The sequence below is a fragment of the Trematosphaeria pertusa genome (genome assembly GCF_010094035.1).
Source record: "Trematosphaeria pertusa strain CBS 122368 unplaced genomic scaffold BU26scaffold_25, whole genome shotgun sequence".
Classification (NCBI taxonomy): domain Eukaryota; kingdom Fungi; phylum Ascomycota; class Dothideomycetes; order Pleosporales; family Trematosphaeriaceae; genus Trematosphaeria; species Trematosphaeria pertusa.
The window spans coordinates 170,210-192,782 of record NW_022987236.1 but is presented as its reverse complement, the minus strand read 5'-3'; the positions used below and the strand labels follow the sequence as shown (position 1 = coordinate 192,782).

The 22,573-nt window shown below is 54.3% G+C and overlaps 7 protein-coding genes across 7 annotated transcripts; 5 read left to right on the top strand and 2 right to left on the bottom strand.

Annotated features, from left to right (window-relative positions):
- Positions 1-146: 146 nt before the first annotated feature.
- Positions 147-6,033, bottom strand: BU26DRAFT_441214 (kinase-like protein; the record flags this gene model as incomplete). The annotated part of the gene is made up of 8 exons (XM_033824446.1): positions 147-914; positions 993-1,136; positions 1,194-1,716; positions 1,764-2,759; positions 3,076-3,161; positions 4,130-5,338; positions 5,394-5,560; positions 5,733-6,033. The coding sequence occupies 8 exons, from the start codon at positions 6,031-6,033 to the stop codon at positions 147-149; spliced, it is 4,194 nt and encodes a 1,397-aa protein (XP_033676164.1).
- Positions 6,034-6,767: 734 nt separating this feature from the next.
- Positions 6,768-9,544, top strand: BU26DRAFT_469275 (kinase-like protein). Its single transcript, XM_033825313.1, has 2 exons — positions 6,768-8,655; positions 8,710-9,544. The coding sequence occupies exons 1-2, from the start codon at positions 7,033-7,035 to the stop codon at positions 9,145-9,147; spliced, it is 2,061 nt and encodes a 686-aa protein (XP_033676163.1). The 5' UTR covers positions 6,768-7,032; the 3' UTR covers positions 9,148-9,544.
- A 272-nt stretch (positions 9,545-9,816) lies between these two features.
- Positions 9,817-12,696, top strand: BU26DRAFT_611012 (DnaJ-domain-containing protein). Its single transcript, XM_033836027.1, has 6 exons — positions 9,817-10,020; positions 10,071-10,155; positions 10,206-10,432; positions 10,486-11,158; positions 11,206-12,105; positions 12,170-12,696. The coding sequence occupies exons 1-6, from the start codon at positions 9,988-9,990 to the stop codon at positions 12,331-12,333; spliced, it is 2,082 nt and encodes a 693-aa protein (XP_033676162.1). The 5' UTR covers positions 9,817-9,987; the 3' UTR covers positions 12,334-12,696.
- A 745-nt stretch (positions 12,697-13,441) lies between these two features.
- Positions 13,442-14,620, top strand: BU26DRAFT_182136 (uncharacterized protein). The gene is made up of 3 exons (XM_033820395.1): positions 13,442-13,694; positions 13,746-14,183; positions 14,241-14,620. Exons 1-3 carry the CDS (start codon positions 13,646-13,648, stop codon positions 14,600-14,602), a joined length of 849 nt encoding a protein of 282 aa, XP_033676161.1. The 5' UTR covers positions 13,442-13,645; the 3' UTR covers positions 14,603-14,620.
- Positions 14,621-16,397: 1,777 nt separating this feature from the next.
- BU26DRAFT_611010 (glycosyltransferase family 34 protein) lies at positions 16,398-17,647 on the top strand (the record flags this gene model as incomplete). The annotated part of the gene is made up of 2 exons (XM_033836026.1): positions 16,398-16,910; positions 16,969-17,647. Exons 1-2 carry the CDS (start codon positions 16,450-16,452, stop codon positions 17,645-17,647), a joined length of 1,140 nt encoding a protein of 379 aa, XP_033676160.1. The 5' UTR covers positions 16,398-16,449.
- A 1,602-nt stretch (positions 17,648-19,249) lies between these two features.
- Positions 19,250-20,712, top strand: BU26DRAFT_525358 (uncharacterized protein). Its single transcript, XM_033830489.1, has 2 exons — positions 19,250-19,841; positions 19,895-20,712. The coding sequence occupies exons 1-2, from the start codon at positions 19,658-19,660 to the stop codon at positions 20,434-20,436; spliced, it is 726 nt and encodes a 241-aa protein (XP_033676159.1). The 5' UTR covers positions 19,250-19,657; the 3' UTR covers positions 20,437-20,712.
- BU26DRAFT_182065 (glycosyltransferase family 4 protein) lies at positions 20,576-22,556 on the bottom strand. Its single transcript, XM_033820394.1, has 5 exons — positions 22,424-22,556; positions 22,341-22,372; positions 22,251-22,285; positions 21,815-22,203; positions 20,576-21,768 (listed from the first exon to the last, which is right to left on the bottom strand). The coding sequence occupies exons 1-5, from the start codon at positions 22,438-22,440 to the stop codon at positions 20,715-20,717; spliced, it is 1,527 nt and encodes a 508-aa protein (XP_033676158.1). The 5' UTR covers positions 22,441-22,556; the 3' UTR covers positions 20,576-20,714.
- Positions 22,557-22,573: the final 17 nt, after the last annotated feature.

Here is a 22,573-nt window from a genome sequence, read left to right as displayed (position 1 = left end):
GACAGAGAGACGGTCAACGTTTAGGAGAGCGCGAGGCTACAGTGTGAGATGGGGAATCGTCGCTACCTCATCGTCCTCCCAGCCACTGAGGCCGCCAGCTGGCAGAGTTTGCAATCTGCCAGGCTGCGGTCCTCCTCGTGTGGCCGTTAGTACTCGACAATCTTGGCCCTATTCCTGACTTCCTCAGGCAGCTCGTTAGCCTTGATAATGCCCAGGCGAATCGCATCGCCCCAGACGAACATGGCTCGCTCCTGTGCGTAGCCTAGGTAATCGAACTCTTCCTCTTCGTTCTGCTCTTCAGAAAGGCTCGCATCTTCGGCGTCGGCACCCTTCGCCTCTTCTTCCTCGCCCTTCTCCTTGCTCCCGTCGTTCTTGCCTTCTGCATCGGCTTCAATCCTCATCTCCTTGGTGGCACTCTCCAACTCCGCAGCCTTCTCGCTCATCTCCGCCGCATCCTCTTTGTCAAAGTCTGGGAGACCAGGAACATGAGCCTGGACAATTCCCCAAGCGACCCACTGCGCTGAATTTGCAAGCCGCCAAAGTCTCGTCTCAGCTATCAGCCTGCCCGCCTCCTCTTCCGTCTGGCGCTCAGCCTGGGCCTCTTGATCTTGGTATGAATACTTGCCGCCGGGCGGAGCACGGGAGTCCAACATGAACGCCGAAATGGTAGTAGGGGCAGCAGTCGCCGCGAGTGCCGTACTGCTCCCGGACGTATGGAGAGGGCCAAGATGCGGAGTAGAAGCACCAAGAGATGGAGTAGGAGGGTTGGACGCGGAACCGCCGGGCGCCTTGTAGGTTGGATTGTGCTGAAGGTAGGAGTAGATGAAGCGATACTGCTCCTCCCGTGTGGGATAGTAAGAAGTGTTGCAACGGAAAGGGTAGTCTGGATCGTGGTAGTTGTAGCACCATTCGGTCTATCAGGGATGTTAGTTTAGCACTAAATCTCAATAAGGTCCTAAAGGGTGAATGTAGATCGATTAATGCTGACTTACAAAATGGTTCGCAAACTCAAGACCGGGGAGATTCGCGTTTGCATACTCGAAATCGATGACCACGAGTTGCTTATGCTCGTTCGCCGGCAGCATGAGGGGAGACTCATTAGCGGGCATCATGCGAAGGATGTTTCCATACTGGGTCTACAGTCGTATCTTGTCAGCACTGCTAGTAAGATGAAGATGTGCCATGAGACTCACATCATTGTGGGCAAAGACAAGCCGCTCATTGACTCTATCCTTCCCACCGTACTGCTCCTCAAGCCAGACTCTGTACTTTTCGATCATTCTCCTGAAGATAGGCCATGGAACCCCACAAATTAACCCTCGCTGTTTCCATTTGTCGGCCGGAGACTGAACCGGCCCCTGCTTCCCTTCTAAGATCTGCTTGTCGAGCCAGTTCACGATTTGTTCGCATCGGCTGACCCACTTATCCCAGTTACGCCAGACGAAGGGTCCAGCTTCTCGCTCGCTCTGTAGAAGATCGATACCTTCGTGAAGCTCTCGCATGCGTTTTGCTATCTGCTTTGAAGTTTCCGGGGACCGTAGCTCCTCTGGAGTGAGTGGCTCGGCGTAGAAATACTCCTCGAAGCGTCCATTAGCGAAGGTTCCGAGCAAGCGTGGTCCAATGCGTTTGCGAGCAAGTCGACGAAGGATTTGCAATTCCACTTCTCGATCAATGAGGTGCTCGACCTGTGGGCCGTAGATACGAAGGAGAAGCTTACTGCACGGGGTTAGAGTGGATCACAGTGGAGAGAATGCGGAACTCACGGAGGTGGATTCTTGGGTGCCGGTGGGCCATCCTCGCGCCGCTCCTGCGAATGGAGATGTTCTGGTGGAGAAACGACATAGACGGCATTTGTTAATGCGCCGCTCAGCCGCTCCACGTCAATTTCGTTACTCTGGTCCAATGGCACTCGCCGCCAACCCTTAAGCTTTAGCGTATGCGCAAGTCGAACGATCTCGAACTTGAACGTGGCCCACGCCTCTTTCTCCTTCGTAGCATGTCGTCCTGCAGACTTGCCCGATGTGTCAGCTTCGCCCTCGGGCTCAGGGGCCCCTGCACCGTAGGCCATAGTCTTGGAATTGTCCAGAACAGCGTCGCAACTGGGGACAAGCTGATCTACTGAATCAAAATATTCTGTGTCTGACGAAATAGTTGACCGGCGCTTCATGATCGCCGACAACTTGCGGCCATGGGAAGCTCGCCGCTGACGAGGCGAACCTTCGACTGACTTCAGAGACAAAGTCCTCTCGAGAATAGTTGCTAGCTGCTCAAGTGCAACAGAACCTTCCGAAGACTCAGACCCTCTTCTTTCTTTGGCAGCAGCACCGTCAGGCGTGGCCTCCCCCGCGGAGGCAGTAGAGGCAGCCGCTTCTTTGACGGATGACACTTTCCGCTTTGCTTTTCGCGCCGCTCGCCTGGCTTTTTCATTCTTCAGCCATGCTCTGACGTGTTTCAACAAGTTGTCATGCGAATGACGACTGTGCGGAGAGGTGTTTGTGGCATCAGAGCCGTCAGAGATAAGGGAAGATAGCGAAGGGTTGGCATCCATGCTCTGCGCCTTCGACGAACCGAGGCGTTCGATAGACGGTCTACCGGATAGGCGTTTACCGCTCGTATTCGCGCGAAATCGTCGTGCAGCCTTGTCAAGATCGAGCGAATCCTTCTGATCAAGTTCCTTGTGCTTGCCCTTCATCAAGGGAGATATGCTTTCTGGTTCGGCAATGGAGACGGCTGTGGCAAGAGAATAAGTAAAGCGTTCTCTGATGAATGGATGGTATATTGAATTGCTCTCTCTGCCTTTACGGTCGTTTCCCAAGTAAAGCTGTCTTGGAGGGGAAAGTCGCCGAGGAGTCTGCGCGACTCGCTCGTCAATACATTGGAGGCGTACATCATTGCTTGCGTGGGGCTGAGATGTAGCGAAGCGGTGAAGAGCATACAGAAGCACACAGTAGGAAATGTGAGAGAGGAATTACGAGGATGGTTGCGACGGTGCAGTAGAAAGGCAGAGAGACCAAAATAAGACGCAATGGTGCAGTTGCATAAGCACAACGTAAAGGACGGAAAGGAAGTGGAAACGCACCTTTCGTGATATTCGCCTGCGGTGACGTGCTTGCCTCCACGGCGCGGCCACTGGCTGACAAGCTTTGGCTCGCGCTGTCGGGCTGCTGTGGCTGTCCACCGGAGGACGCCATACTGATTGGACGCGCTGTGTTAGACGCTTCCGAAAGCGGTCAATAAAGGTATAATCGGCGGGCCACAGGCACCGCAGGGAGGAGAGGAATCTGCAATTGCCGTTTCCTAGTGTGCGACTTGGAAGCTGGCAGGAGTCCGTCCCTCCGTAGTTTCGGGGCGCAGAGCAGGGCTGCTCTCGATAGTGCGTGTGGCTAGGACGGACCGGCGCCAGGGTAGCACGTGCCAAGGCGATTGGCGGTGGTGAAAGCTGGGAAGCGAGGGCAGGCTGCAGGTCGAATGCAGGCGGAAGACGTGGTGAGGGAGAAGAAACTCGGCGGGCATCCGACGCGAAGAAAGAGGGCATGGAAGGCGCACGCTGCACAGGTGGCGCCTGCCCTTTGGGTCGGGTTGTCGTGCCTTGCTTTGCTATCAGTGGCTCGTTCCGATTCAGGCTTGGCGGGTCTACGCAAGTTCTCGCCGCCATGCGAAGCACATGAATGCAGCGCGACCGCTTGTATTCGCTAGCACATCGCCTAGCCCGGGAGATACGTATACAATAGCACATGCCATTTCCAGCCCTCTCTGGCCAGTAGTGGCACAGTAAAACGCTGGCATTTACAAGAAAAAGAATATATGCTGGCCCGGCATAGGCCAAAAGAAATGTACAATGAATGTCGGGTATCCTGCCACAGTAGCCAAAAGTCAACGGAATGCTATGCTTACGTCCCTTAAGCCCAACCCTGGAAGTGTTCCCCCTTGTCCCATGTTGTACAGATATATACAACCCTTTGGTTGTAGCAAGGGTCTGCCGTGGAAGGTACTCCAATGCGCCTCACTTTACCCCAGCGAATCTATAAACAAGTGTCGTGTGCTCTTTTGTGACCATCTATGCTGCTGCCCACTCCACCGTCTCCAGAGCAAGCATTACCAGAACAAGCGTCGAAGGGAGGATCCAGACAACGTAGCTTTGGAATAGGAGATTGGACATGGCGCCCATGTAGACGTTGTTGATTTGGCAAATCTGTGCCAACTGAAGAGCGCTCGGTGCTCCGGTCAGGAGGAAGCAGACAATGACGAAGATGGGGTCGTCCAAAATACTAACCGGCACGAACTTTGCCGTTATCGCCAGAAGCGGCGCCATAATGATGGTAGGGATAAGCATCCGGCTGACCAGCGACGCAATGACGAGCTTCTTCTCCACAGCCGTGTCCTCCGTCAAGTGAGTCTCCTGCGGGAGAGTATTCCGGGCCAGATTCGCACCCAGGACGACCAGAATGAGCGGGACAGCAACGCCGCCGCTTTGGCTAACTGCGCGGGTAACTGAATTGCTGAGAAAAGTTCCAGGGTCGAAGAACGCGTGCTGGAGCAGAGGGACCGAGGCAATGATGATAGCGACCAGCATAGCCCAGAGTGGAGGATTCATAAACTCCCAGCATCCGTGGAGGAATTTTGCTGTCCATGAATACAGCTTGGACAGCGTGCGCTGCATCCAGGGAGGGAGAGCAAGGAACACACGTCGGCCGGCGCGAGCAATAACTCCACCCAAATATTGTCCAGAGCGCTGGATGGCCCGTTTGACACGGAACCACCAGCCCTTGAGGTCCTTGGGGAGCGTGTCGAGCTTATATGGCAAGACAGAGCCATTAGCTATATCGCTGTTGCCATGACCATTGGCACTGCCGTTGGCATTGCCATTCATGCTGCCCTGCCCTTTCACCACAGTGTTGCCATGTGTGGGTGTCGCGAAGTCGGTCGCAGACTGAACGTGCTCGCGCTGAATGATCGAGTCTGAATCGCTCGAGGACCCGGACGAAGAAACGGAGGTGGCGTAACTGGTGTAGCCGGTGGCGTTCCCAGACTCGTAGTCTGAGTGCGAGTCGTCGAGCAGGCGCTCGGTCTCTTCCTCGTTGTATTCGCCATCTTCCATAATGCTTCTTCTTCCCTCATCTTCGTCCTTATAAGCGCTGGCGGGTGCTAGCAGCACGTTGAAACCCCAGGTCCAGCGCACGAGCTGGCCGAGCTGCTGAAAGATGAGCAGGTACAAGATGCCGCGAGCAGCTACTTCGTTATCGTTGTCGCCGGGTATCCTGCCCCAGTGCAGTCCTGACAGGGTCTTGGAAAGCGAGATGACGAGCGAAATGGGAAGCGAGTTCGAGTTACCGAAAACCTGTAGCTGTTAGTATATGTTCAACATCAGAAATCTCCAATAAGGAATGGCTTACCGCCATTGCTACCACGAAGTTCTTGCCCCTCTTTTTGAATTTGCATATTCGAGATACGATCAAGGCTGAGAGGTATGACACGAGCACTTGGACGACGAAAATGAAAGGAATGACTGCTAGTTCGACCAGTTTCTCGGCGCTAAGCTGGGAGGCGAGTTTGGTGAAGACTAGAAATAGTATGTTAGTATACTGAATGGAGCGTCGCACATTCTCGGGGAGAGCGGATTAGGCGATCCTGACTGAAGTTACAAGAATCCATTGGGCATTGCCTGACCCCATTGACAGTATAAAGGGGGCGAAACGGCGAACAGGGATCGGGAATTTTCCACATACTCAAACATGGCGTGAAGAGCTGGGTGTTCAGGTTCGCGACGAACTTCTGCGCGTCGGCATCGAACATGCCCATCCTTGCAATGATGTAGCCCGGTAAACTAACGCAAACGACCTCCATAACGGCCTCAAAGACGAGCATTGTGAGGTGGCCGAAGTCGGGATGCGAGCTGTGCGCCGTCTTCTTGAACGCGTCCATGAAGCCATTGCTGCCAGGATAGGAGTCGGAGGTCATCGAAAGGAAATCGGCGGAGGGGCTGGATTGTAGGGTTCGCAGGCGCAGCGACTGGACGCCAGAAAACATGGCCATTTTGAGGCGCTCTCCTCTGCGGGGGGCGTTTCTGTGATGCGGAGGATGCGGGTGTCGTGAAGCGTTGAATGTATGGGCGCTTGGCCGCGGCGGCCGTGGTACAGGACGTTGCGGACTGCAAACGTCACAGCTACCGGGAAAGACGGAAAGCCTAGAGGCACGAGCGCGCCGAAGCGCGGGCAATGGCGGGGGATGCGGCCATTTATGAGGTATTTGCAGTGGGAGTGGATGCAGGAGGAACGGCAGAAGCAAGCAGGCCAGGCCAGCCACAGGCGACTTCGCGCGGTGTTATCGACGGCGAGGGCTGCCATGCTTTTTGGCCGCCGCGCTAAAAGTTGCCCGCGGGCGTTGGGCTTTGTTGGCCATGTGGCGTCGGCTGCGCCACAGCTTTCTTTCGCGCGCACGCGTTAAGGCGCTGATAGCGACGATCCGCATCGATGCCCAGAGTGTGCGATCGGTCATCGAGAACAGCAGGACAGCATCCCATCTGCCACCACTACGGGCCCTACTGTCTTTGATTCTGTCGTCGTGTCTAAGCACCGCAGTCTGCCCGTTGGCCGGATCGAGCGCGTTTGGCAGTCAAAGCGCCGAACCAGTTGCACGAGCAAGTCCCGCTTGTCTCCGCCACTGGGTTCGACGACGTGCAAAGCTGGCCCCTCGTCGATATCAGACGCTCTGTTGGTGCTCTTTTTCCGTCAAGTCTCCATCCGCTCCTCCTTGCGCGTGCTTTCGTATCATTTTCGCCCCCCCCCCCCTGGCTTTTGCTAGAGACGCCGCGCGGCGCATAACCGGCTCTGCCAGCTCGATTTCATTGCGTCACCGACCGCTCTTCAGCCACAGCCACAGCCCACGACCGCGCCCGCACCCGCACCTGCACCCAACGTCAACACCACGAAGCTCTGAACGCGCCGAATAGACGTGCGTACGGCGGGGTCACGGCAGCACCTCCTGCGAGTTCTATCACTACCCCCTCTGCCCGCTCCTATTGCTCTGTGCACCATGGCAGCCGCACCCTCTACACCAGGCGACGACTTCGACTCCGACTCCCCTTTCGACTCTCCCTCTCCCTCTTCTCCGTCGCCCCCCGTTCCCTCCGAAATCAGACCCAATGCCTCTCCTAGAACCTCCCTCGACCACGCCCGCCCCGCTCCCCGCTCGATATCAACGTCTGGCGCCACAGCAAATATGACAACCTCCTCAACGCCGCTTGGAAACATTAACGCCGCAAGAAACCCACGCCCCCCGAACGCCCCCACCATCTCCAGCAGAGGCAGCGGTCTCAACGTCTCGCAGGATATACTGGCAAGGATACAAGCTGTCCACCTGGGTAGGCAAGGTGCGCCGCCTGGCGGAGCGCCACGTCCCAATGTCATGTCACCCCCAGCAGGCGGTCCGGTCGCCGGCAACCCAGGGCCTGCTTCTTCGGGAGGGCCTCTTATAGGCAATCCAGGCGGCGTCCCTGCCAATTTTCGACTTCCCCCCACCAGGCCGGATATGGCCAATTTCCAGTCTGCACCTGCTGTCCCTGGTCGCGTTGGCAGGCCCCCAAAACCCTCTCTCGCCGAAAAGCGCGGCCTCAGACTCCCCGGTGGCCTACCTGGGACGACCTCTTCAAGCAATGGCTCGGCTACACCTGCTGGCAGGAAGAAGCCGGGCCTGTCGCTCTCCCAGATGAACGGAGATCAGGCCCAGAATGGTCCCCCTAAGAAACAGGAGACCATGCTAGACAAATACGCCGAATACATCGACACCAAAACAGGAAGTCTCAAATTCAAAGGCAAGGCTATCCTGAACTCGGACGGCGTGCAATTCTCCAGCGGCACAACCTTCAACATCTCGCTGGACGAGGTGGATACCCTCGACGAGCTCGGTAAGGGAAACTACGGTACCGTATACAAAGTCAGACACAGCAGGCCTCGGATGAGGAGACCTGGGCAAGGGCTAGCGGGCAACAAAGCCCCACCAGGCTCCCCATCTCGCAAGGACTTCGACGACGAATCCAGCCCGACGAATGCAAAGCCTTCCGGAGGCACTGGCGTCGTCATGGCCATGAAGGAAATCCGACTCGAACTCGACGACGCGAAATTTGCCGCCATTATTATGGAACTGGACATCCTCCACCGCTGCGTATCTCCCTACATAATCGACTTCTACGGTGCTTTTTTCCAGGAAGGTGCCGTATACATCTGCATAGAGTTCATGGACGGTGGCTCGATAGACAAGTTGTACGGCGACGGTATCCCAGAGAGCGTTCTGCGCAAAATTACCTATGCAACTACCATGGGCCTGAAGTCGCTGAAGGACGAGCACAACATCATCCACCGCGATGTAAAACCGACGAACATCCTTATGAACACGCGAGGTCAGATCAAGATTTGCGACTTTGGGGTCAGCGGTAACCTCGTAGCGAGTATCGCAAAAACGAACATCGGATGCCAGAGCTACATGGCTCCCGAGCGAATTTCTTCTGGTGGTATAGCTCAGGCTGGTGCTAACCCTGGAGGAGGTACATATAGCGTGCAGAGCGATATTTGGAGTTTGGGTCTCACTATAATCGAGTGCGCGCTGGGCAGGTATCCTTATCCACCGGAAACGTACAACAATATCTTCAGCCAGCTCAGCGTAAGTTCCATAGATGCCTAAAATTTTGCACCATTTGGCTAATCAACCGTACAGGCCATTGTAGATGGTGAACCACCTGATCTACCAGAGGAGGGGTTCTCGGAAGCAGCACGCAACTTCGTTCGCGGCTGCTTAAATAAGATCCCGAACCTGCGTCCAACATATGCCATGCTTCTCCAACACGCATGGCTTGCGCCTCTCGCGAAGCCTGAGACAATCGCGGAAGAAGATGAAGAGGAGGCTGAGGCGGCGGCAGCCACAGATTCCGAATCACATACCTCAAAAGGATCGCCCGAACCTATCGAAGTCGTAGCCGATCAGGAAGTGGCGGACTGGGTAAAGGAAGCTCTAGAAAAGCGGCGTCAAGGAAAGCTTGGCAAGGCACCGAAGCCCGCTCTTCACGCTGCGCCACTTGACGCTGTGTCAAGCCCTTCACACAATGGCGTCAATAGTTTGGATGTGCCACCCCAGGAAACGACCGTCAGCACCTAGTAGGAGGGCCTCGACACAGCCCGAATCTTCGCCGGCAGTCGGCAGTGCTGCAATATCCTTTCAGTTCTAAAGAGACCGCCATCGGCGCTGTTCCAGCCGCGCAAGCTTGTCCATCTCATAGGAAGGCTGTGCGCTACCGTACATAATCGATCTCATTCGAACTGCGTTTGATCTTTCAGTGAGAACCGTTGTCAATCACTCTTTTGGTGTGCCTTCGCAAGGCTCAACAGGCTGCCCAGGAGTTATGGCGCCGGAAAGGAGGCCGCTTTGAGCGCAGTGCAGCTCGGCATACACGTCGCGTACCCTTTAAATCCTCTTGTCGAGACATGGTTGCAGGCATTAGGTTCGATGGCATAGGGATGTACCTAAGTAAATGAATAAGAGACTTGTTGCGGTGGTATGAAAAGTTTCCCGTCTTGGAATAATTAGCATGATATCTGCTTCTAGTGCTGGGCGAGTTCACAATACCGTTGCGATGCTCCTGAAGACCAGGCTGGCTGTTGCAGAACGGTATACGTTGCGAGTGAAAGGCCGCCCGACGTCGATCTTCCACAGCGCTAGGATCTGCTTAGGGAAAGTGCAGGCGGAGGCGCGCTGCCACGTGACGTCCGCCAAGACCTGCACCGGGAAATGTGTCCTCGAGTGGAGCTCAAAGATTATTGACCACAACTTTCTTTGAGCCACGCCCACTCCTTCTCTCCATGCCACAACTCCGAAGCAGCTTTCTATAATTCTGAATTCCGCGCCGCACCTCTGACTGCGGTTTCCTCTTCGGTCCCTCCCTATATTCCCTGTTTTCGAAGTATTCTGTCCAGCAGTCCCGCAGTCGATCTAACCAAAATGTCCGGGACGGACTACACCTATGATGAGCAGGTTCGTTTGCCCTGCACTATAAATACGCAACATCTCTGACAAGCTTTTAGGGACAATTCTTCCCGTACTTCATTGTCACAATTACCAGTCTCGTTACGATTCCAGTCACATATTCGCTCTTGAAGCCGAGCAAAGGTGCGCGGTCGCCGAAAGCCACTATGCCCATCTCTCTAACATTCCTTTAGAACTTGAGAACACCGCGACCCGGATACCGTCGGACTTTACACCAGAACATGCTGGTCTTATCGAGAGGCAGCGGAAAAAGCAGAAGCGGCGAGAGCGGAGGATAAAGCGGGCGATTGTTAGCCTTGGAGGATGGATGGTAATTGCGGGAATGATATATCTCATCATCGTCACTGCGCGCACAGTACCGAAGATTTGGGATCCATACGAGGTGCTGGGTGTTTCTAGGGTATGTGCGCTGTTCACTGCTTGGCGTTTGAAACATTGCTGACCGCAAGACAGTCGTACAGCGAACAGCAGATCAAAAAACACTACCGAAAGCTCTCCCTTACCCTGCACCCCGATAAGGCCCGCGAAGACCCTGCGAAGAATATCACAAAGGAGTCTATCAACGATCACTGGGTGGAGGTCACCAAGGCATTCAAGGCGCTCACCGATGAGGAGATCCGGAACAATTATATTCAATACGGTCACCCGGACGGGAAGCAGAGCTTTAGCATTGGCATAGCGCTTCCGAAGTGGATCGTCACGGAGGGTCATGGCAAATACGTCCTGCTCATGTACGCTCTCGCGCTTGGTGTCATCCTACCCTATACCGTCGGCAAATGGTGGTACGGAACGCAAAAGGTGACGAAGGAAAAGATCTTGGTTGCGAGTGCTGGAAAGCTGTTCCGCGAGTACGACAACGACCAGGGCCAGAGCGGCGTGATTGGAGCTCTGAGCACCGGCGAAGAGTTCAATGAAGTTCTCGACGGACACAAGGCGGACAGCGGTCTTTCAAAGCTTGAGCAGAAGGTCCTCGCGGACGGTGCAGAGTCACCGGTGTCAACGACGCTTACGAAGAAGGAACGCCAGAAAATTGAAGACCTAGAGGACAGTCGACGCAGAAAGGTTCTGACGCTATTGTGGGCATATCTCGGTCGCATCGAGCTGGACGACGAGACACTCAATGAGGGTAAGCAAACAAGTGTCGCAACCAGATGTAAGCTGACTCCTGATCAGAGAAATATGAGGTTGCCCCAATTGCGCTCAAGCTCAATGAAGCCTATGCTTCGATCGCCCTGGCATACGGTAACACCAAGGCAGTCCTGTCTGCCTATCACACATCGCAGAACCTCATCCAAGCTTTGCGACCGAACGCCTCGCCTTTGGAACAGCTCCCTTACTTCACCCCTGCCGTTGCCGAAGCCGCTGAAGCGGAACGCTCAAGGACCCACCTTTCGATCCAAGAGTTCATGCGCATCCCCGCTGATCAACGAAAGGCACGTGTAGTAGCGTCTGGTCGTCTCTCCGAGGCGCAGTTCAGCAAAGCCATGTCTGTGGCTTCGAAGCTGCCTGTTCTGCACGTCGAGAAGGCGTTCTTCAAGGTCGTGGGAGAGCGCTACGTTACCCCCAGCAGTCTAGTCCAGTTTGTGCTCAAGGCCCGATTTATTTCCCCTGGAGCGACGAACATCCCTGATGTCAACCCCAAGGACCTGCTCGACATTGATCCCGAAGAGGGTGACGTAGCTGCCATCACCGGGCGCAAAGATGATCGTTCCGACGAGAAGCCCATCCAGCCACCTCTTGCTCATGCACCGTACTACGCTCGCGATCACGCTCCTAGGTGGCATGTGTTCCTAGCAGACAGCAAGCAAGGTCGAATTGCGGTACCGCCCTTCACATTCTCCACCTTTGATAAGCCAATCTTGAACGACGACGGCAAGCCAACCTACAACGTGCAAACATTGAAGATGCAGTTCGGCGCCCCACCTCAGCCGGGCAGCTACACGTTTGTCATGTACATGATCTGCGACAGCTACATTGGCATGGACACCAAGATGGAGGTAACGCTTGTGGTGGAGGATGCGAGTAAAGCCGAGGAGGTCGAAGAGGAGGACGAGATCAGTGAACCGGACGAGGGTAAGTCTCCGCTGTGTTCCGCAACAGCATTAAGCGAAGACGGCATAACTGACGATGTTTGCAGACACCATTGCCGGCCAAATGCGCTCGCTCAAGTCCGGTGATGCGCCGGGCGCGACGAAGAAACGCAGGGCTCGGGACGACGACTCAAGCGATGGAAGCGACACCGAAGGAGACGTCGACTCCGACAGCGAGACGGATACGGATACTGACACGGACGAGGAGTAGAATCGCTTCGAGCGGATCACGAGTGGCTGACCTGGCCACATGCTATAAGTCACAGCTTTTAAGGTTGGCGTGGCGGAGATTCCTGGAGTTGACAGTTTTCTAATTGACAGGACAGACAGTGGACCAAAGCGGGTCTCGTCTGTCTGATCACGGCATTTGTAGGCGTTTCGAGCACACTTCTTCTTTTTCTTCCGGATTGGCATAGCTGCTAGGTAGAAGCAGTAGGGCGTACGTGTACATGAGTCGAAATCGTCACTACTTTTAGCAACATCATCACATCAACCGGCCCGTTTTGAAGCCCAAGGCTCTTGTCGGTTGCAGATGAATGACAATTTGAATGGGAGGAGCCCAGTGCAAAACAGCACCTGTTTTCAAACTGACTTGAGGCTAGAACAATGGCAGTGAGTCGGCCCTTGAGATGATCTGATCACGTCGATCCGCTAGTCAGGCCAAAAACTGGGCGCGTTGCTGTGGTGCAGATGAGGCTAAAGAGTCCCGGTAAAGGATTCGGGAAAAGCAACCATGGGACGCACAGTTTCCGGACTTGCTTGAGCGCATTGCCATAACGTCTTATAGCATAGAGAATATGAGCTTATTTGCCGACGCTGCGGGTCACAGACCCCTTGCTACGCGACTACAGGGGTTTCATGTGCGCCGCAACACCAACATCCTCACCCCTTCGCACCATCACCAACCGTCTCAACGTGACAAATATGCACCCCGCATCACGGCACGCCGCCTGCTCAGGCTTCAACGGTCTCCGGATCCTCGCGAACCGATCTGGTGCCAAGAACGGCTGCGCGCAGGATCTGCCACTTGCCTGGCATCCTCAGGAGCCCAGATTGGCCTGAGTCCTGCCCTGCTGCCGATTCGAGCTGTGGCGCGCACAGGGAGAGCAGTTTAAGCTCTCTTGGCAGTCGTTTGAGCTGGGGGGAAGGGGAGGGCTTGGCAGGGACGGGTAGGTGGTGCGCCGGCGGACGGGGGCAGCATGACGGGCTTGACAGTTTGACAGGACGACGGGCGCGTTGTTGCAGGCAGAATATAAGCCTGAGGGTGTGGTCCCGATTTCTCCATCATCACCACCATCCAGATCCACTCCACTCTCTACTTCTCTTCTCCAGTCATTCCCTTCGGGTTAGCCCAGTTAATACAGACTTTGATAGTCGATACTTGCCTTTCTCTTTTGCTTTGACAGCATCACGCTCTTTACGTCTGCGACGTTTGTAGTAATCTTCTTACCTTTCTAATCCCCTCCTTTTTGAGTATTAACTGGGCTTTCCTCAACCCTTCTCCTCAATCAACACAATTCGAGATGTCTCTCAAGACCTTTGCCACTCTGGCCCTTGCGACTGGTTTCGCTGGTAAGTGGCCCACACATGCCTACCTTGACAAGAGACTAACGGAGCTTGCAGTCGCTAAGCCCGTCCACTCGCCGCTGAACCTGCCCGCCTACCCGAAGCGCAACAATGCCATCGGCAACGGCTTCAACGGCAATGGCTTCAACTTCATCGATGGGTTCAACAACTTCAACCAGCAGCAGCAGGTGATCCAGATCCAGGAGCAGAACCTTCAGATCATCGACAACGGCTTCCAGCAGCAGGTTGTGCAGCAGGTCAACGAGGTGCTCATCGTCGACCAGCAGAACAACGGCTTCAACAACGACCTGAACAACATGTTCCGCAAGGCCAACTTCCGCAACAACTTCAACGACGTCTCCACTGTCATGCTCGTCGTTCAGGAGATCCAGGTCGCAATCGATGATGGCAGAGGCAACCAGTTCCAGCAGAACGTCTTCGCTCAGAGCGTGCTTGTGGCCAACCGTGGTTCTTTCCAGACCAACACTGTCATGAGTATGTTACCTCTCCGTCTTACCTTAGCTTAACGCAGCTCACTAATATTCCTTCCAGTCTTCGACTCCCGCACCCTTATCGCTCAGGACATTCTCGGTGGCGGTTTCGGTGGCGTCGCTGGCATTGGCGGTGTCGGTGGTGTTGCTGCTGCCACTGGTGCCGTCCTCCCGACCAAGACCAACGATGTTCAGCTCCTCGGCGCTAAGCCCACCTGGTCATCTGTTGCCGAAGACCCAGCTGCCACCCTCGGCGGTGTCTGGCAAGCCGAGCTCGAGGACCTCCAGAAGGCCGACCAGGATGCTGCTGACAACGGTGTCAACGCCGATGCTGCCGCTCAGGAGAAGGCTGCTCTCGAGGCGGCGAACGCCGAGGATGCGAACGCTGAGGGCGAAAATGCCGAGGGCGAGCAGTCCGAGTAGATGCAGAACACTCCCTGCAGACGGAGTTCTTCTCTTCTACCTGTACCTTGTCCGATAGAGTGATAGTGGTTGTTGATGGTCCCTCGTGGTGGTCGCGGTAGTGTCTGGTCTGGTCTGTCGTCGGACATATACTAGTATACCCTCAATTGTGTTAGACTTCCTCGCGTCTTTTATCTCATTCTTGATGCTCATCATGCCTTCATCGGCGTCCGGGTTTCTTGGGTTCTTCAGGCATGGTTTGGATATTTGCTGTTGTTGCTGTTGCCAGCTCCTGACTGGTTCGGAGAATGAGGAATGAAAATGGCTCAAGGAAATGAACTTGAAGCGAGAAATAGGAAATAGTGATAAAGTTTACTTCAATGTGTTCTGTCAATCCTGCACTGTGATGTGACTTACTCTGGGCGGTCTTGTGACTGGACAGCTACAGGAATGTATCTTGCTGAGAAGTGCGTGGTAGAGCTGCGCGTGTCTTGACTTGGGTGTTGGGTCGGCGTACAGCTGACGACGGGGTATGCATTCGACGGCCCGCGATGCTGAGTGGAGCATGCCTTATCCGGATTCTTGGGAGGATATCGTGGGGCGTGGGATGTGATGCGCGATGGAGCTCAATGATCGCCTAAGGCAGCGACCTAGTGAGCTTACGGAGCAAGCGTCGTTATTCAACTCAAATGGTGAAAGAGGAAGCACAACGTGTGCTAAGGGGAGCCTCGCTCAGAATAGAGACCAAGTTGTTGCGACCGCGAGTTGGGACATGAGGCACCTTTGTACTCAACCCTCTTCGGTTCCCACTGATTCCGGATTGGAGATGCTGCACAGCGATATGCAAACCTCGGTATCCGCAAATAGATCGAAACGCTCTTTTGGTTTAAAGGGAAGCGTGCAGCCTATCGCAGGCTCGCATGGAGGGTGTTTCGCAACAAACACCGTTTCAGAGATCGCGGAATGCGTTTTGGGATCGACCACAGCATGGTTGCGCAGACCAAAGGTATCGCCGGAAAACAAGCCTCCGAGGTGAGAAACATTGCTGTCGCCATATTCCGAAGCATAGGTGTCATCTGTGTTGCATGAAGTGATGGATTGTTGGGTTGCGGTTGAGTACTAGATACTAATGGACCACGACGTCGTATTGGGAATGCTCTCAAATACTGAACCTTGTCCTCAGATAAGACCCTCCAGGTAGGTTGCTGAAGCATCCAAAAGAATAGAAGGCGGATTTTTGATGCTAGATTTTAATGAGACCACTTATCTGAACCGTTTCAATGAGCTCTGCCATGAAGCGAGGGAAATATTCCTCGACGGCAGTGCTATGGACGTCAACATGCCCATGTGGTGGGCGATCCGGATGGCAGAAATGCCCGGGACATTAAGACGGGATAGGCAAGCTTCTCTGCATCGGACAGAGCTCCGTATAATTCGCCGGATTGACCAGTCGTCCGGTCTTGCATGAGCCCAAAACCGCCTTCTCGCATCTGTTCTCGGATAGTCGTTCGATGTTGGTGGCTTCCCGACTTAAGGGCAAGTAACCGTGTTCGGGTTTCTAAGAATGAGAATTGGCCGGCGTGCATGACCAGCCCACGTGGATTGCACTGGTGATGGTCAAGACGACGGGATAAGCCCTGCGTAGGTGGAGCCCTGGAGTGCGCTCAGGGAGGAAGCCGTACTAGGCCCGTTTCGGACTAGGCGCTTGCAATATTCGGTGACGCCTGCAGTCAATCCATGGATCATCTACCTTTCACAAACGAAACTTCCAACTTTCCCATCGCTCCGTCACCTCGCGGACCTGGACACCGTGTCTCCAGCTCAGTCTAAGCTAACCTTAGTCGCCCACTAACACATAAAATTCGACGATGCAGAGTCCTCTCCGACTCGATACCAAAAAGCGAGCCAGGTCCCCGAGCTTGCTATATGCTCTGTCGATACCATTCCTCAGAAGCCGCTTTGCTTTCGGAGCTCTGTTCTTCTTTGTTATCCTTTTCATATTTCTCCCCCTGGTCGGCGTCTATACTTCTCAGATCTCGATCCTTCAGAGAGGGAACGGCGTCATCTTCACATCAATCACGCTGGGCTCTTCGAAAGCACCACGCTCGCCAGTTCGCATTGCGAAGGCTTCACTTCTCTATGGTCGGACGAATCCTATCTATGAAAAGGCGTTGAGCACGCATGCCGAACACAACAAGCTCTATAACTACGACATGCACGTTCTCCGCTCTCGCCTCGCAAAGGGTTTCTCGAACAAGCTGCTGTGGTTGCAGCAGCTGATTGCGGTGGAACTGCAGAAGCCCAATGAAGAGAGGGTTGAGTGGATCATGTCTGCACTCTCACATCGGCGCCTTCCACTGGAAAGCTGACCATCTTTATTCGCACAGGTACTTTGACCCATCAGCCGTGCTTCTCAATCCGCGAATCCCTTTGAGCGTTTTCCTTCCACCTTCGGATAATGGCCTCGATCATCTTCAGTTCATCTTCACAACAGCCTCGAACGACTTCGATTGCAATTCCGTGCTCTTCGTCCACATTTCGGATTCGGCGCTCAAGACCTTGGCGAAAGCCGTCGTTGCTCCTATGCTCGAGCCAGACCGTGAATGGGGAGCCGACAAAGCAATATCAGCATTGCAGTATGTGTTGGAGCAGGACGGGCATAGAGATGCGGCAATCTACCAGGATGCCAGGTGGTATAACACGGAAATGATCGAAGACCACTGGATTGCTCGCGGCGGCTTTTTCCAGTGCGCATCTAGGGAGTTTCAAGGCAAGAAGTGGAAGGGCGTGGATGAGCTGCTCCACATACTCGAATCGGATCCACACAAGTTCTCACTTCCGCTAGAAGCCACGGTATACGCAAAAGAGCCCCAGCAGTTCTGGAGTCGCATCGCAGAAGCTAAGCGCGTTTTGAAGGTGGCGGCAGAACGAGGCCATGATGTATCGAAAGGAGATCTGCGGGCCGAGGTACGGACTCTGAAGGTCCAAGTGGAGCTCTACGCCTTTGATGGCGTTGATTTGTCGAGGGCCATCGATGTACTCAAAGACTCACTGGAACTTGAGTGACGCGGCCAACGGATCACGCTGGACGTCTGACACGTGGAACTACTGCACGGCTTATGGGACCTAACAATGGGGTATAATATGTATGGGGGATTTGCTAGGAGGATAAGCTACCGTGTCAGCTAATCTACCAGCTCGTGCTTTTCGAGAAGCTATCAGCAGCCACGAAACTAGGCTGATTCATCGAAAGGAGGTCGTGCATCGGTCCCGTGAGCATCCGCATGCGGGGTATATGTCTAAGCCCGCAATCCCTCAAGATAAGGAAGTATGACGAGTCGCTATTTCTGGCGTCGCATGCGAGAAATCCGTCAAAACCTATTCTGAGAGCCCATGGAACATTCTTGGAAAGTGTGAGGAGAGTGCAATGTACGGAAGGAACGGCCTGCTCCTGGACCAGCGGGCGGCCAAGGAGCACCAAGTCTATCTCCACGACGATAGCCTGGAATGCCAACATCCAGGTTTTCGCATGCTGAACCCGTCGTAACCTCAAGGCGTTCAGCGTTCAGTACTGACGTTGGCCATTGAAGCCCCATTGGACCTATTGTACATAACGTCGCGCTCCCATCTCGCGCACTCCGGACCACCCATCCACCTCTCGCCTCCCCGCCATGTACGCAGAAGAAATGACGTTCTACCCTCGCTCCCCACTCACATCCCACATCTTGCTTGCCACAGCAGTCCACGTTGAACAAGCCAATAGCGCATCGGTAGGCGCTTAGCTGCATGTCATCGATTCGCTCTCATTGCTTCCGCCCGATCGGGCGATATTAGCTGGCATTCTGTGCAGCTTGGAAGCGGCTATATTAAGCCACATTAAGGACTTGGCTGGCAAGCACTAGCTCGTTCGCGATTGGATCGTGCTGTATGAGGAGAATTATGGGCCTTTTCGTGCCCGGATGGAATGGTGGCACGAGCGGCTCTGCGGGAGGGTGGAGAACTGGTACTGTCTTTTGTGCGCTGGACGCGTAGATGAGTATGTTTCTATTCTGGAGGGAAGCTTGGAAGAGATTTGTGATGTGTCTCTCTTGACTCGAAGGCTTGGAGTATGATGCTGCTGAGTGATAGCATTGCGTGTACGTCTGGCCTAACAAAGGCAGAAATACTCTCACGACATCAAAAACCACCGCCTCCCCATCATCATCAACGGAACAACAAACATCTCACAAGCCCCTCAGCACTTCATTACGCCCAGGGCAGGCCTCGCGGCTCCCCCATCCTGACCCGCCCTTCCTCCGTTCTAGCCGCGTTCGCGCCCACCAGGCCCAAAAGCGCTATTTTGGGGACTTTTCGCAATCGCGGCCACCATCCCCTTTCTCGCCTAGATCTTGCATCGGAAGATCTGTGCGTTTTTAGCGCTTGGACACTTGGCCTCGTTTATCGTGGAGCCGCTCGCGCTCACCCCTGTCTGACCAATCACCGGCGCCTACATCTATTTTTGAGCGGCGAGGGTTTCCGCTGGCGCCAACGGTCGTTTGGACAGGATCCTGTCAATGGGAAAGTCGGAATGGCTGGGGGACGTGTGTACGATTGAACGGGAGCATGTATATATCTACCGCCTCGCGGCGGGCCTCAAGGGTGGTTTCCATTCCAAAACAAACAATCACCAAAAAAAAACTTCCCATATTCGAGCGTTGCGTGCTAGAGAGTTTTCCGAACTTTTTGTTAATTTTTTTTTCCTTTGAGAGAGATCGGGTATCTCTTGTTTCCTTGATCCTATCTTGGTTCTTTCTAATTTCCTACCTACTACGGCACGGGCGAAGAAAAGAGTCTCACGTATACAAGATTTGGCTATTTACGGGCTTACCTTACCTTACGGTACTTTGGGCTATTTCGAGGTTGACGTTGGGCCCTGGCCTATTTCTGATCCGGATCCTGAGACTACCGATCGGTATACTAAGGACGACTACGACGAACGACACATTGCTGCTGCTGCTTGCTTGGATATAATACTTCGACCCACTTCACCTCCTCATCGACGTCAACAATAACGAAGGACCTTTACCCACATCGACAATGATCTTCACAACACCGATAACGATCCTCCTGGCCATAGGCCCGGCCTCTATCCTCGCTGTCCCTACGGGGACCGTTGGGTCATCGATAGCAGATATCATTGCTAAACGGTATCTGGACGCTGATCTTGTGAGCAAACTTGAGGATGGCGTCTGTGATCTCACATCCGCTTCTATGCCAGCCGGTATGTCCCTCTTCTCACTCTCTTCGAGTTCAATATTAGCTGACAAGCTCCAGCACCTACACCCCTCCCACCTCCATCCACCGGCCTCACTCTCTCCCACGTAGCCATCGGCCGCGGCACACAGAACTATACCTGCGCTTCCGCCGCTGCAACCGAGACCCCCAAAGCCAAGGGCGCCATGGCCTCTCTCTTCAACGCAACCTGTAACGCGGTCCGCGCCCCCGCTGTGCTCGCCAACGTCACGGCTCTCGCCCTCAACTACGAAATTCCCACCTCGGAAATCGCAGAGACTCTGCTATCTGGGCACCACGAGTTCACGGACAAGGGCGTCCCCTTGTTCAAGCTGGTGACCGAGAGCGTGAATTATGGGATGGTGTACGGAAAGGTGATTGCCAACTCTACAGCGCCGACGACAGCAAGCAAGGGAACGAACGACCTGGGAAGCGTTTTGTGGTTGAAGCTGAACGGGATTGATGGCGACTATAAGGAGGTGTATCGGATAAACACTGCTGGCGGAGCGGCGCCTAAAACATGCGAGGGTATCAATGGCGAATTTACTGTACCCTACGCTGCCGAGTACTGGTTCTGGAAGTAAACGCATCGAAAGCGTTAGGGGGGTGGAGAAGAAGTTCCAGTATTGTATCCGTGTACATAGCAGCATTTGTCGGCGTTGGGAAGGATGGGTTGGCCACTAGTGTTCGATAGCGCCTAGGTGGTCTCGCAGATAGGTATTACGTTCTCGACGGTCGCTCTGGGTCTTCAGTCTGGACTGAGGAAGGATGTAGGGTAATCGTATAATTATTTTTGCGCGAAACCTGTACGTTCTTCTGGAAGAGTATCGTGATTACGATGCCTCTCACGGTATGTAAGGCCTTAGCTCTCATCCGGCTCTGCTCTTTTCTCTCTGCGGTGACGAGAGCTTCTCTTCCTGCCTACTGTGGCCCCAGCTTTGACGGCATCCGCGTCCTTCTCTTTTCCATTTCTACAGTCCTTCTTCGGCCAGTTCCTGGCAATGTCGATTCGGGATCTGGGCGCAAAGATCTCTAGAACGACGTATAGGAGGTAGTCGACAATGACGCACAGACAAAAGAGCTTTCCGGCCCATATACCGCATCCATAGTACCTCTTGAGCCTGTCGATGAGTGCGAAACTCTGGACGCCTGCGCGGCTCCGTGTAGTGGACCGTGCAGCACCTACTCCCGCATCCTGGCCATGCTCATCATAGCTGAACGCTCCGCTGATCTCATCGTACACGATTTCCGTTCTTTGCGCGACATCGGTCCACGAGTACATTTGCTTGACTTGGTTGTGGAAGAGCTCCGTTCTGACCTTTCCCTCCCGCAATTTTGCAATCGCGCGACCAGTAGCAGCAACCAAATCATCCTCTTCTGGAGCTGCAAACTCTGTCATGTGGTTGGGCAACACTTCCGGAATACCACCAACTCGAGTGCATACCACGTACAGTCCGCAGGACGCAGCTTCGACAATGACGGTGCCGAAGGCTTCGGTCAGCGACGGGTGGAGATAGATGTGGCCTTGTACCATCACATCGCGAACCTCTTCGTGGCGCACCGGACCGAGCAAGGATACCCTATCCTGGAGGACGTTCCGCTCAATCATTTGTTCTAGGTCGATTGCTTTGGGGCCCGTACCAGCGATTATGAAGCGTACATTGGGATGAGAAGCGAGGATACGAGGAATGGCCGCAATAAGGAGGTCAATGCCCTTGTTGTAGAAAAGGCGGGATATCACAACAATGGTTATAGTATCGTGTGGACCCAGAGGCTGTGGGGGACCGGGCGCACTGTGACGACGTGCATTGTGGGAGTGGTATGACAGGGGTCGGAAGTTCTCTGCGACAACAGCGTTTGGAATGACCGAGACCATGAGGGGATCAAGCGAGGCTCTGAGTACTGTGTTCTCCTTGCTAGAGGTTGTCAGTTGAAGTCACCGCCATTAAGGGCGCCACATACCCTGTATGGCTGACGCAAATAACATGGTCCACATCGCTCAGAGTGAACTTCAGAAGCTTATTCGTGAGGATACTCGCGGCGTCTGCAAAGCCAAACAAGCTGTGATCCGTCATCACCGCCCTCAGCCCCATGGTCCGCGCATGAAGGATTGCTTCATGACATAGATTGCTGAGACTAGCATGGCCGTGTACAATCTCGATCTGCTCCCGTATTATTATGTTCCGGAAGATGGGGAAGAAGGAGAAGACGGTCGGGAATGTCGTTTCACGGTAGACGACCCAGAAGGGAACGTGGTAGACCTTGAGGCCATTCGTAAGGTATCGGACGCCCGTTCGGCCGGCATATGCGTGTGTAATGATGATCACTTTGTGTCCTCGATCTATGAGTTTCTGGTGTTTGTGAGAATACGGCGCGAGAAGAGAGGGAGGGCTCTCACGCTGGACAGCTGGTACATATGACTTTCCACTCCACCTTCAATAGATTAGACCTCGTTGGAGACACAATTTCGGAGAGGCATGAAGCGTACCCGGCTGCGGAAAGAAGTTGTCGCTAACCATACTGGGGGGGAAGTGAGCATCATGGCCAAGCAGGATTCGTTGGAGAACTTACGCAATGTTGTAGGGCATCTTGGTGTATTCGAGGACGGTCTCCTCGATTCGGCGCAAAATGTGAATGCATGACAGGTCAAGATGCGCTAGTTAGAAAGCTGCGGCGGTTGAGGACAGCATCCATCAACTTTCGCCGAAGGAAGCTGGGAGC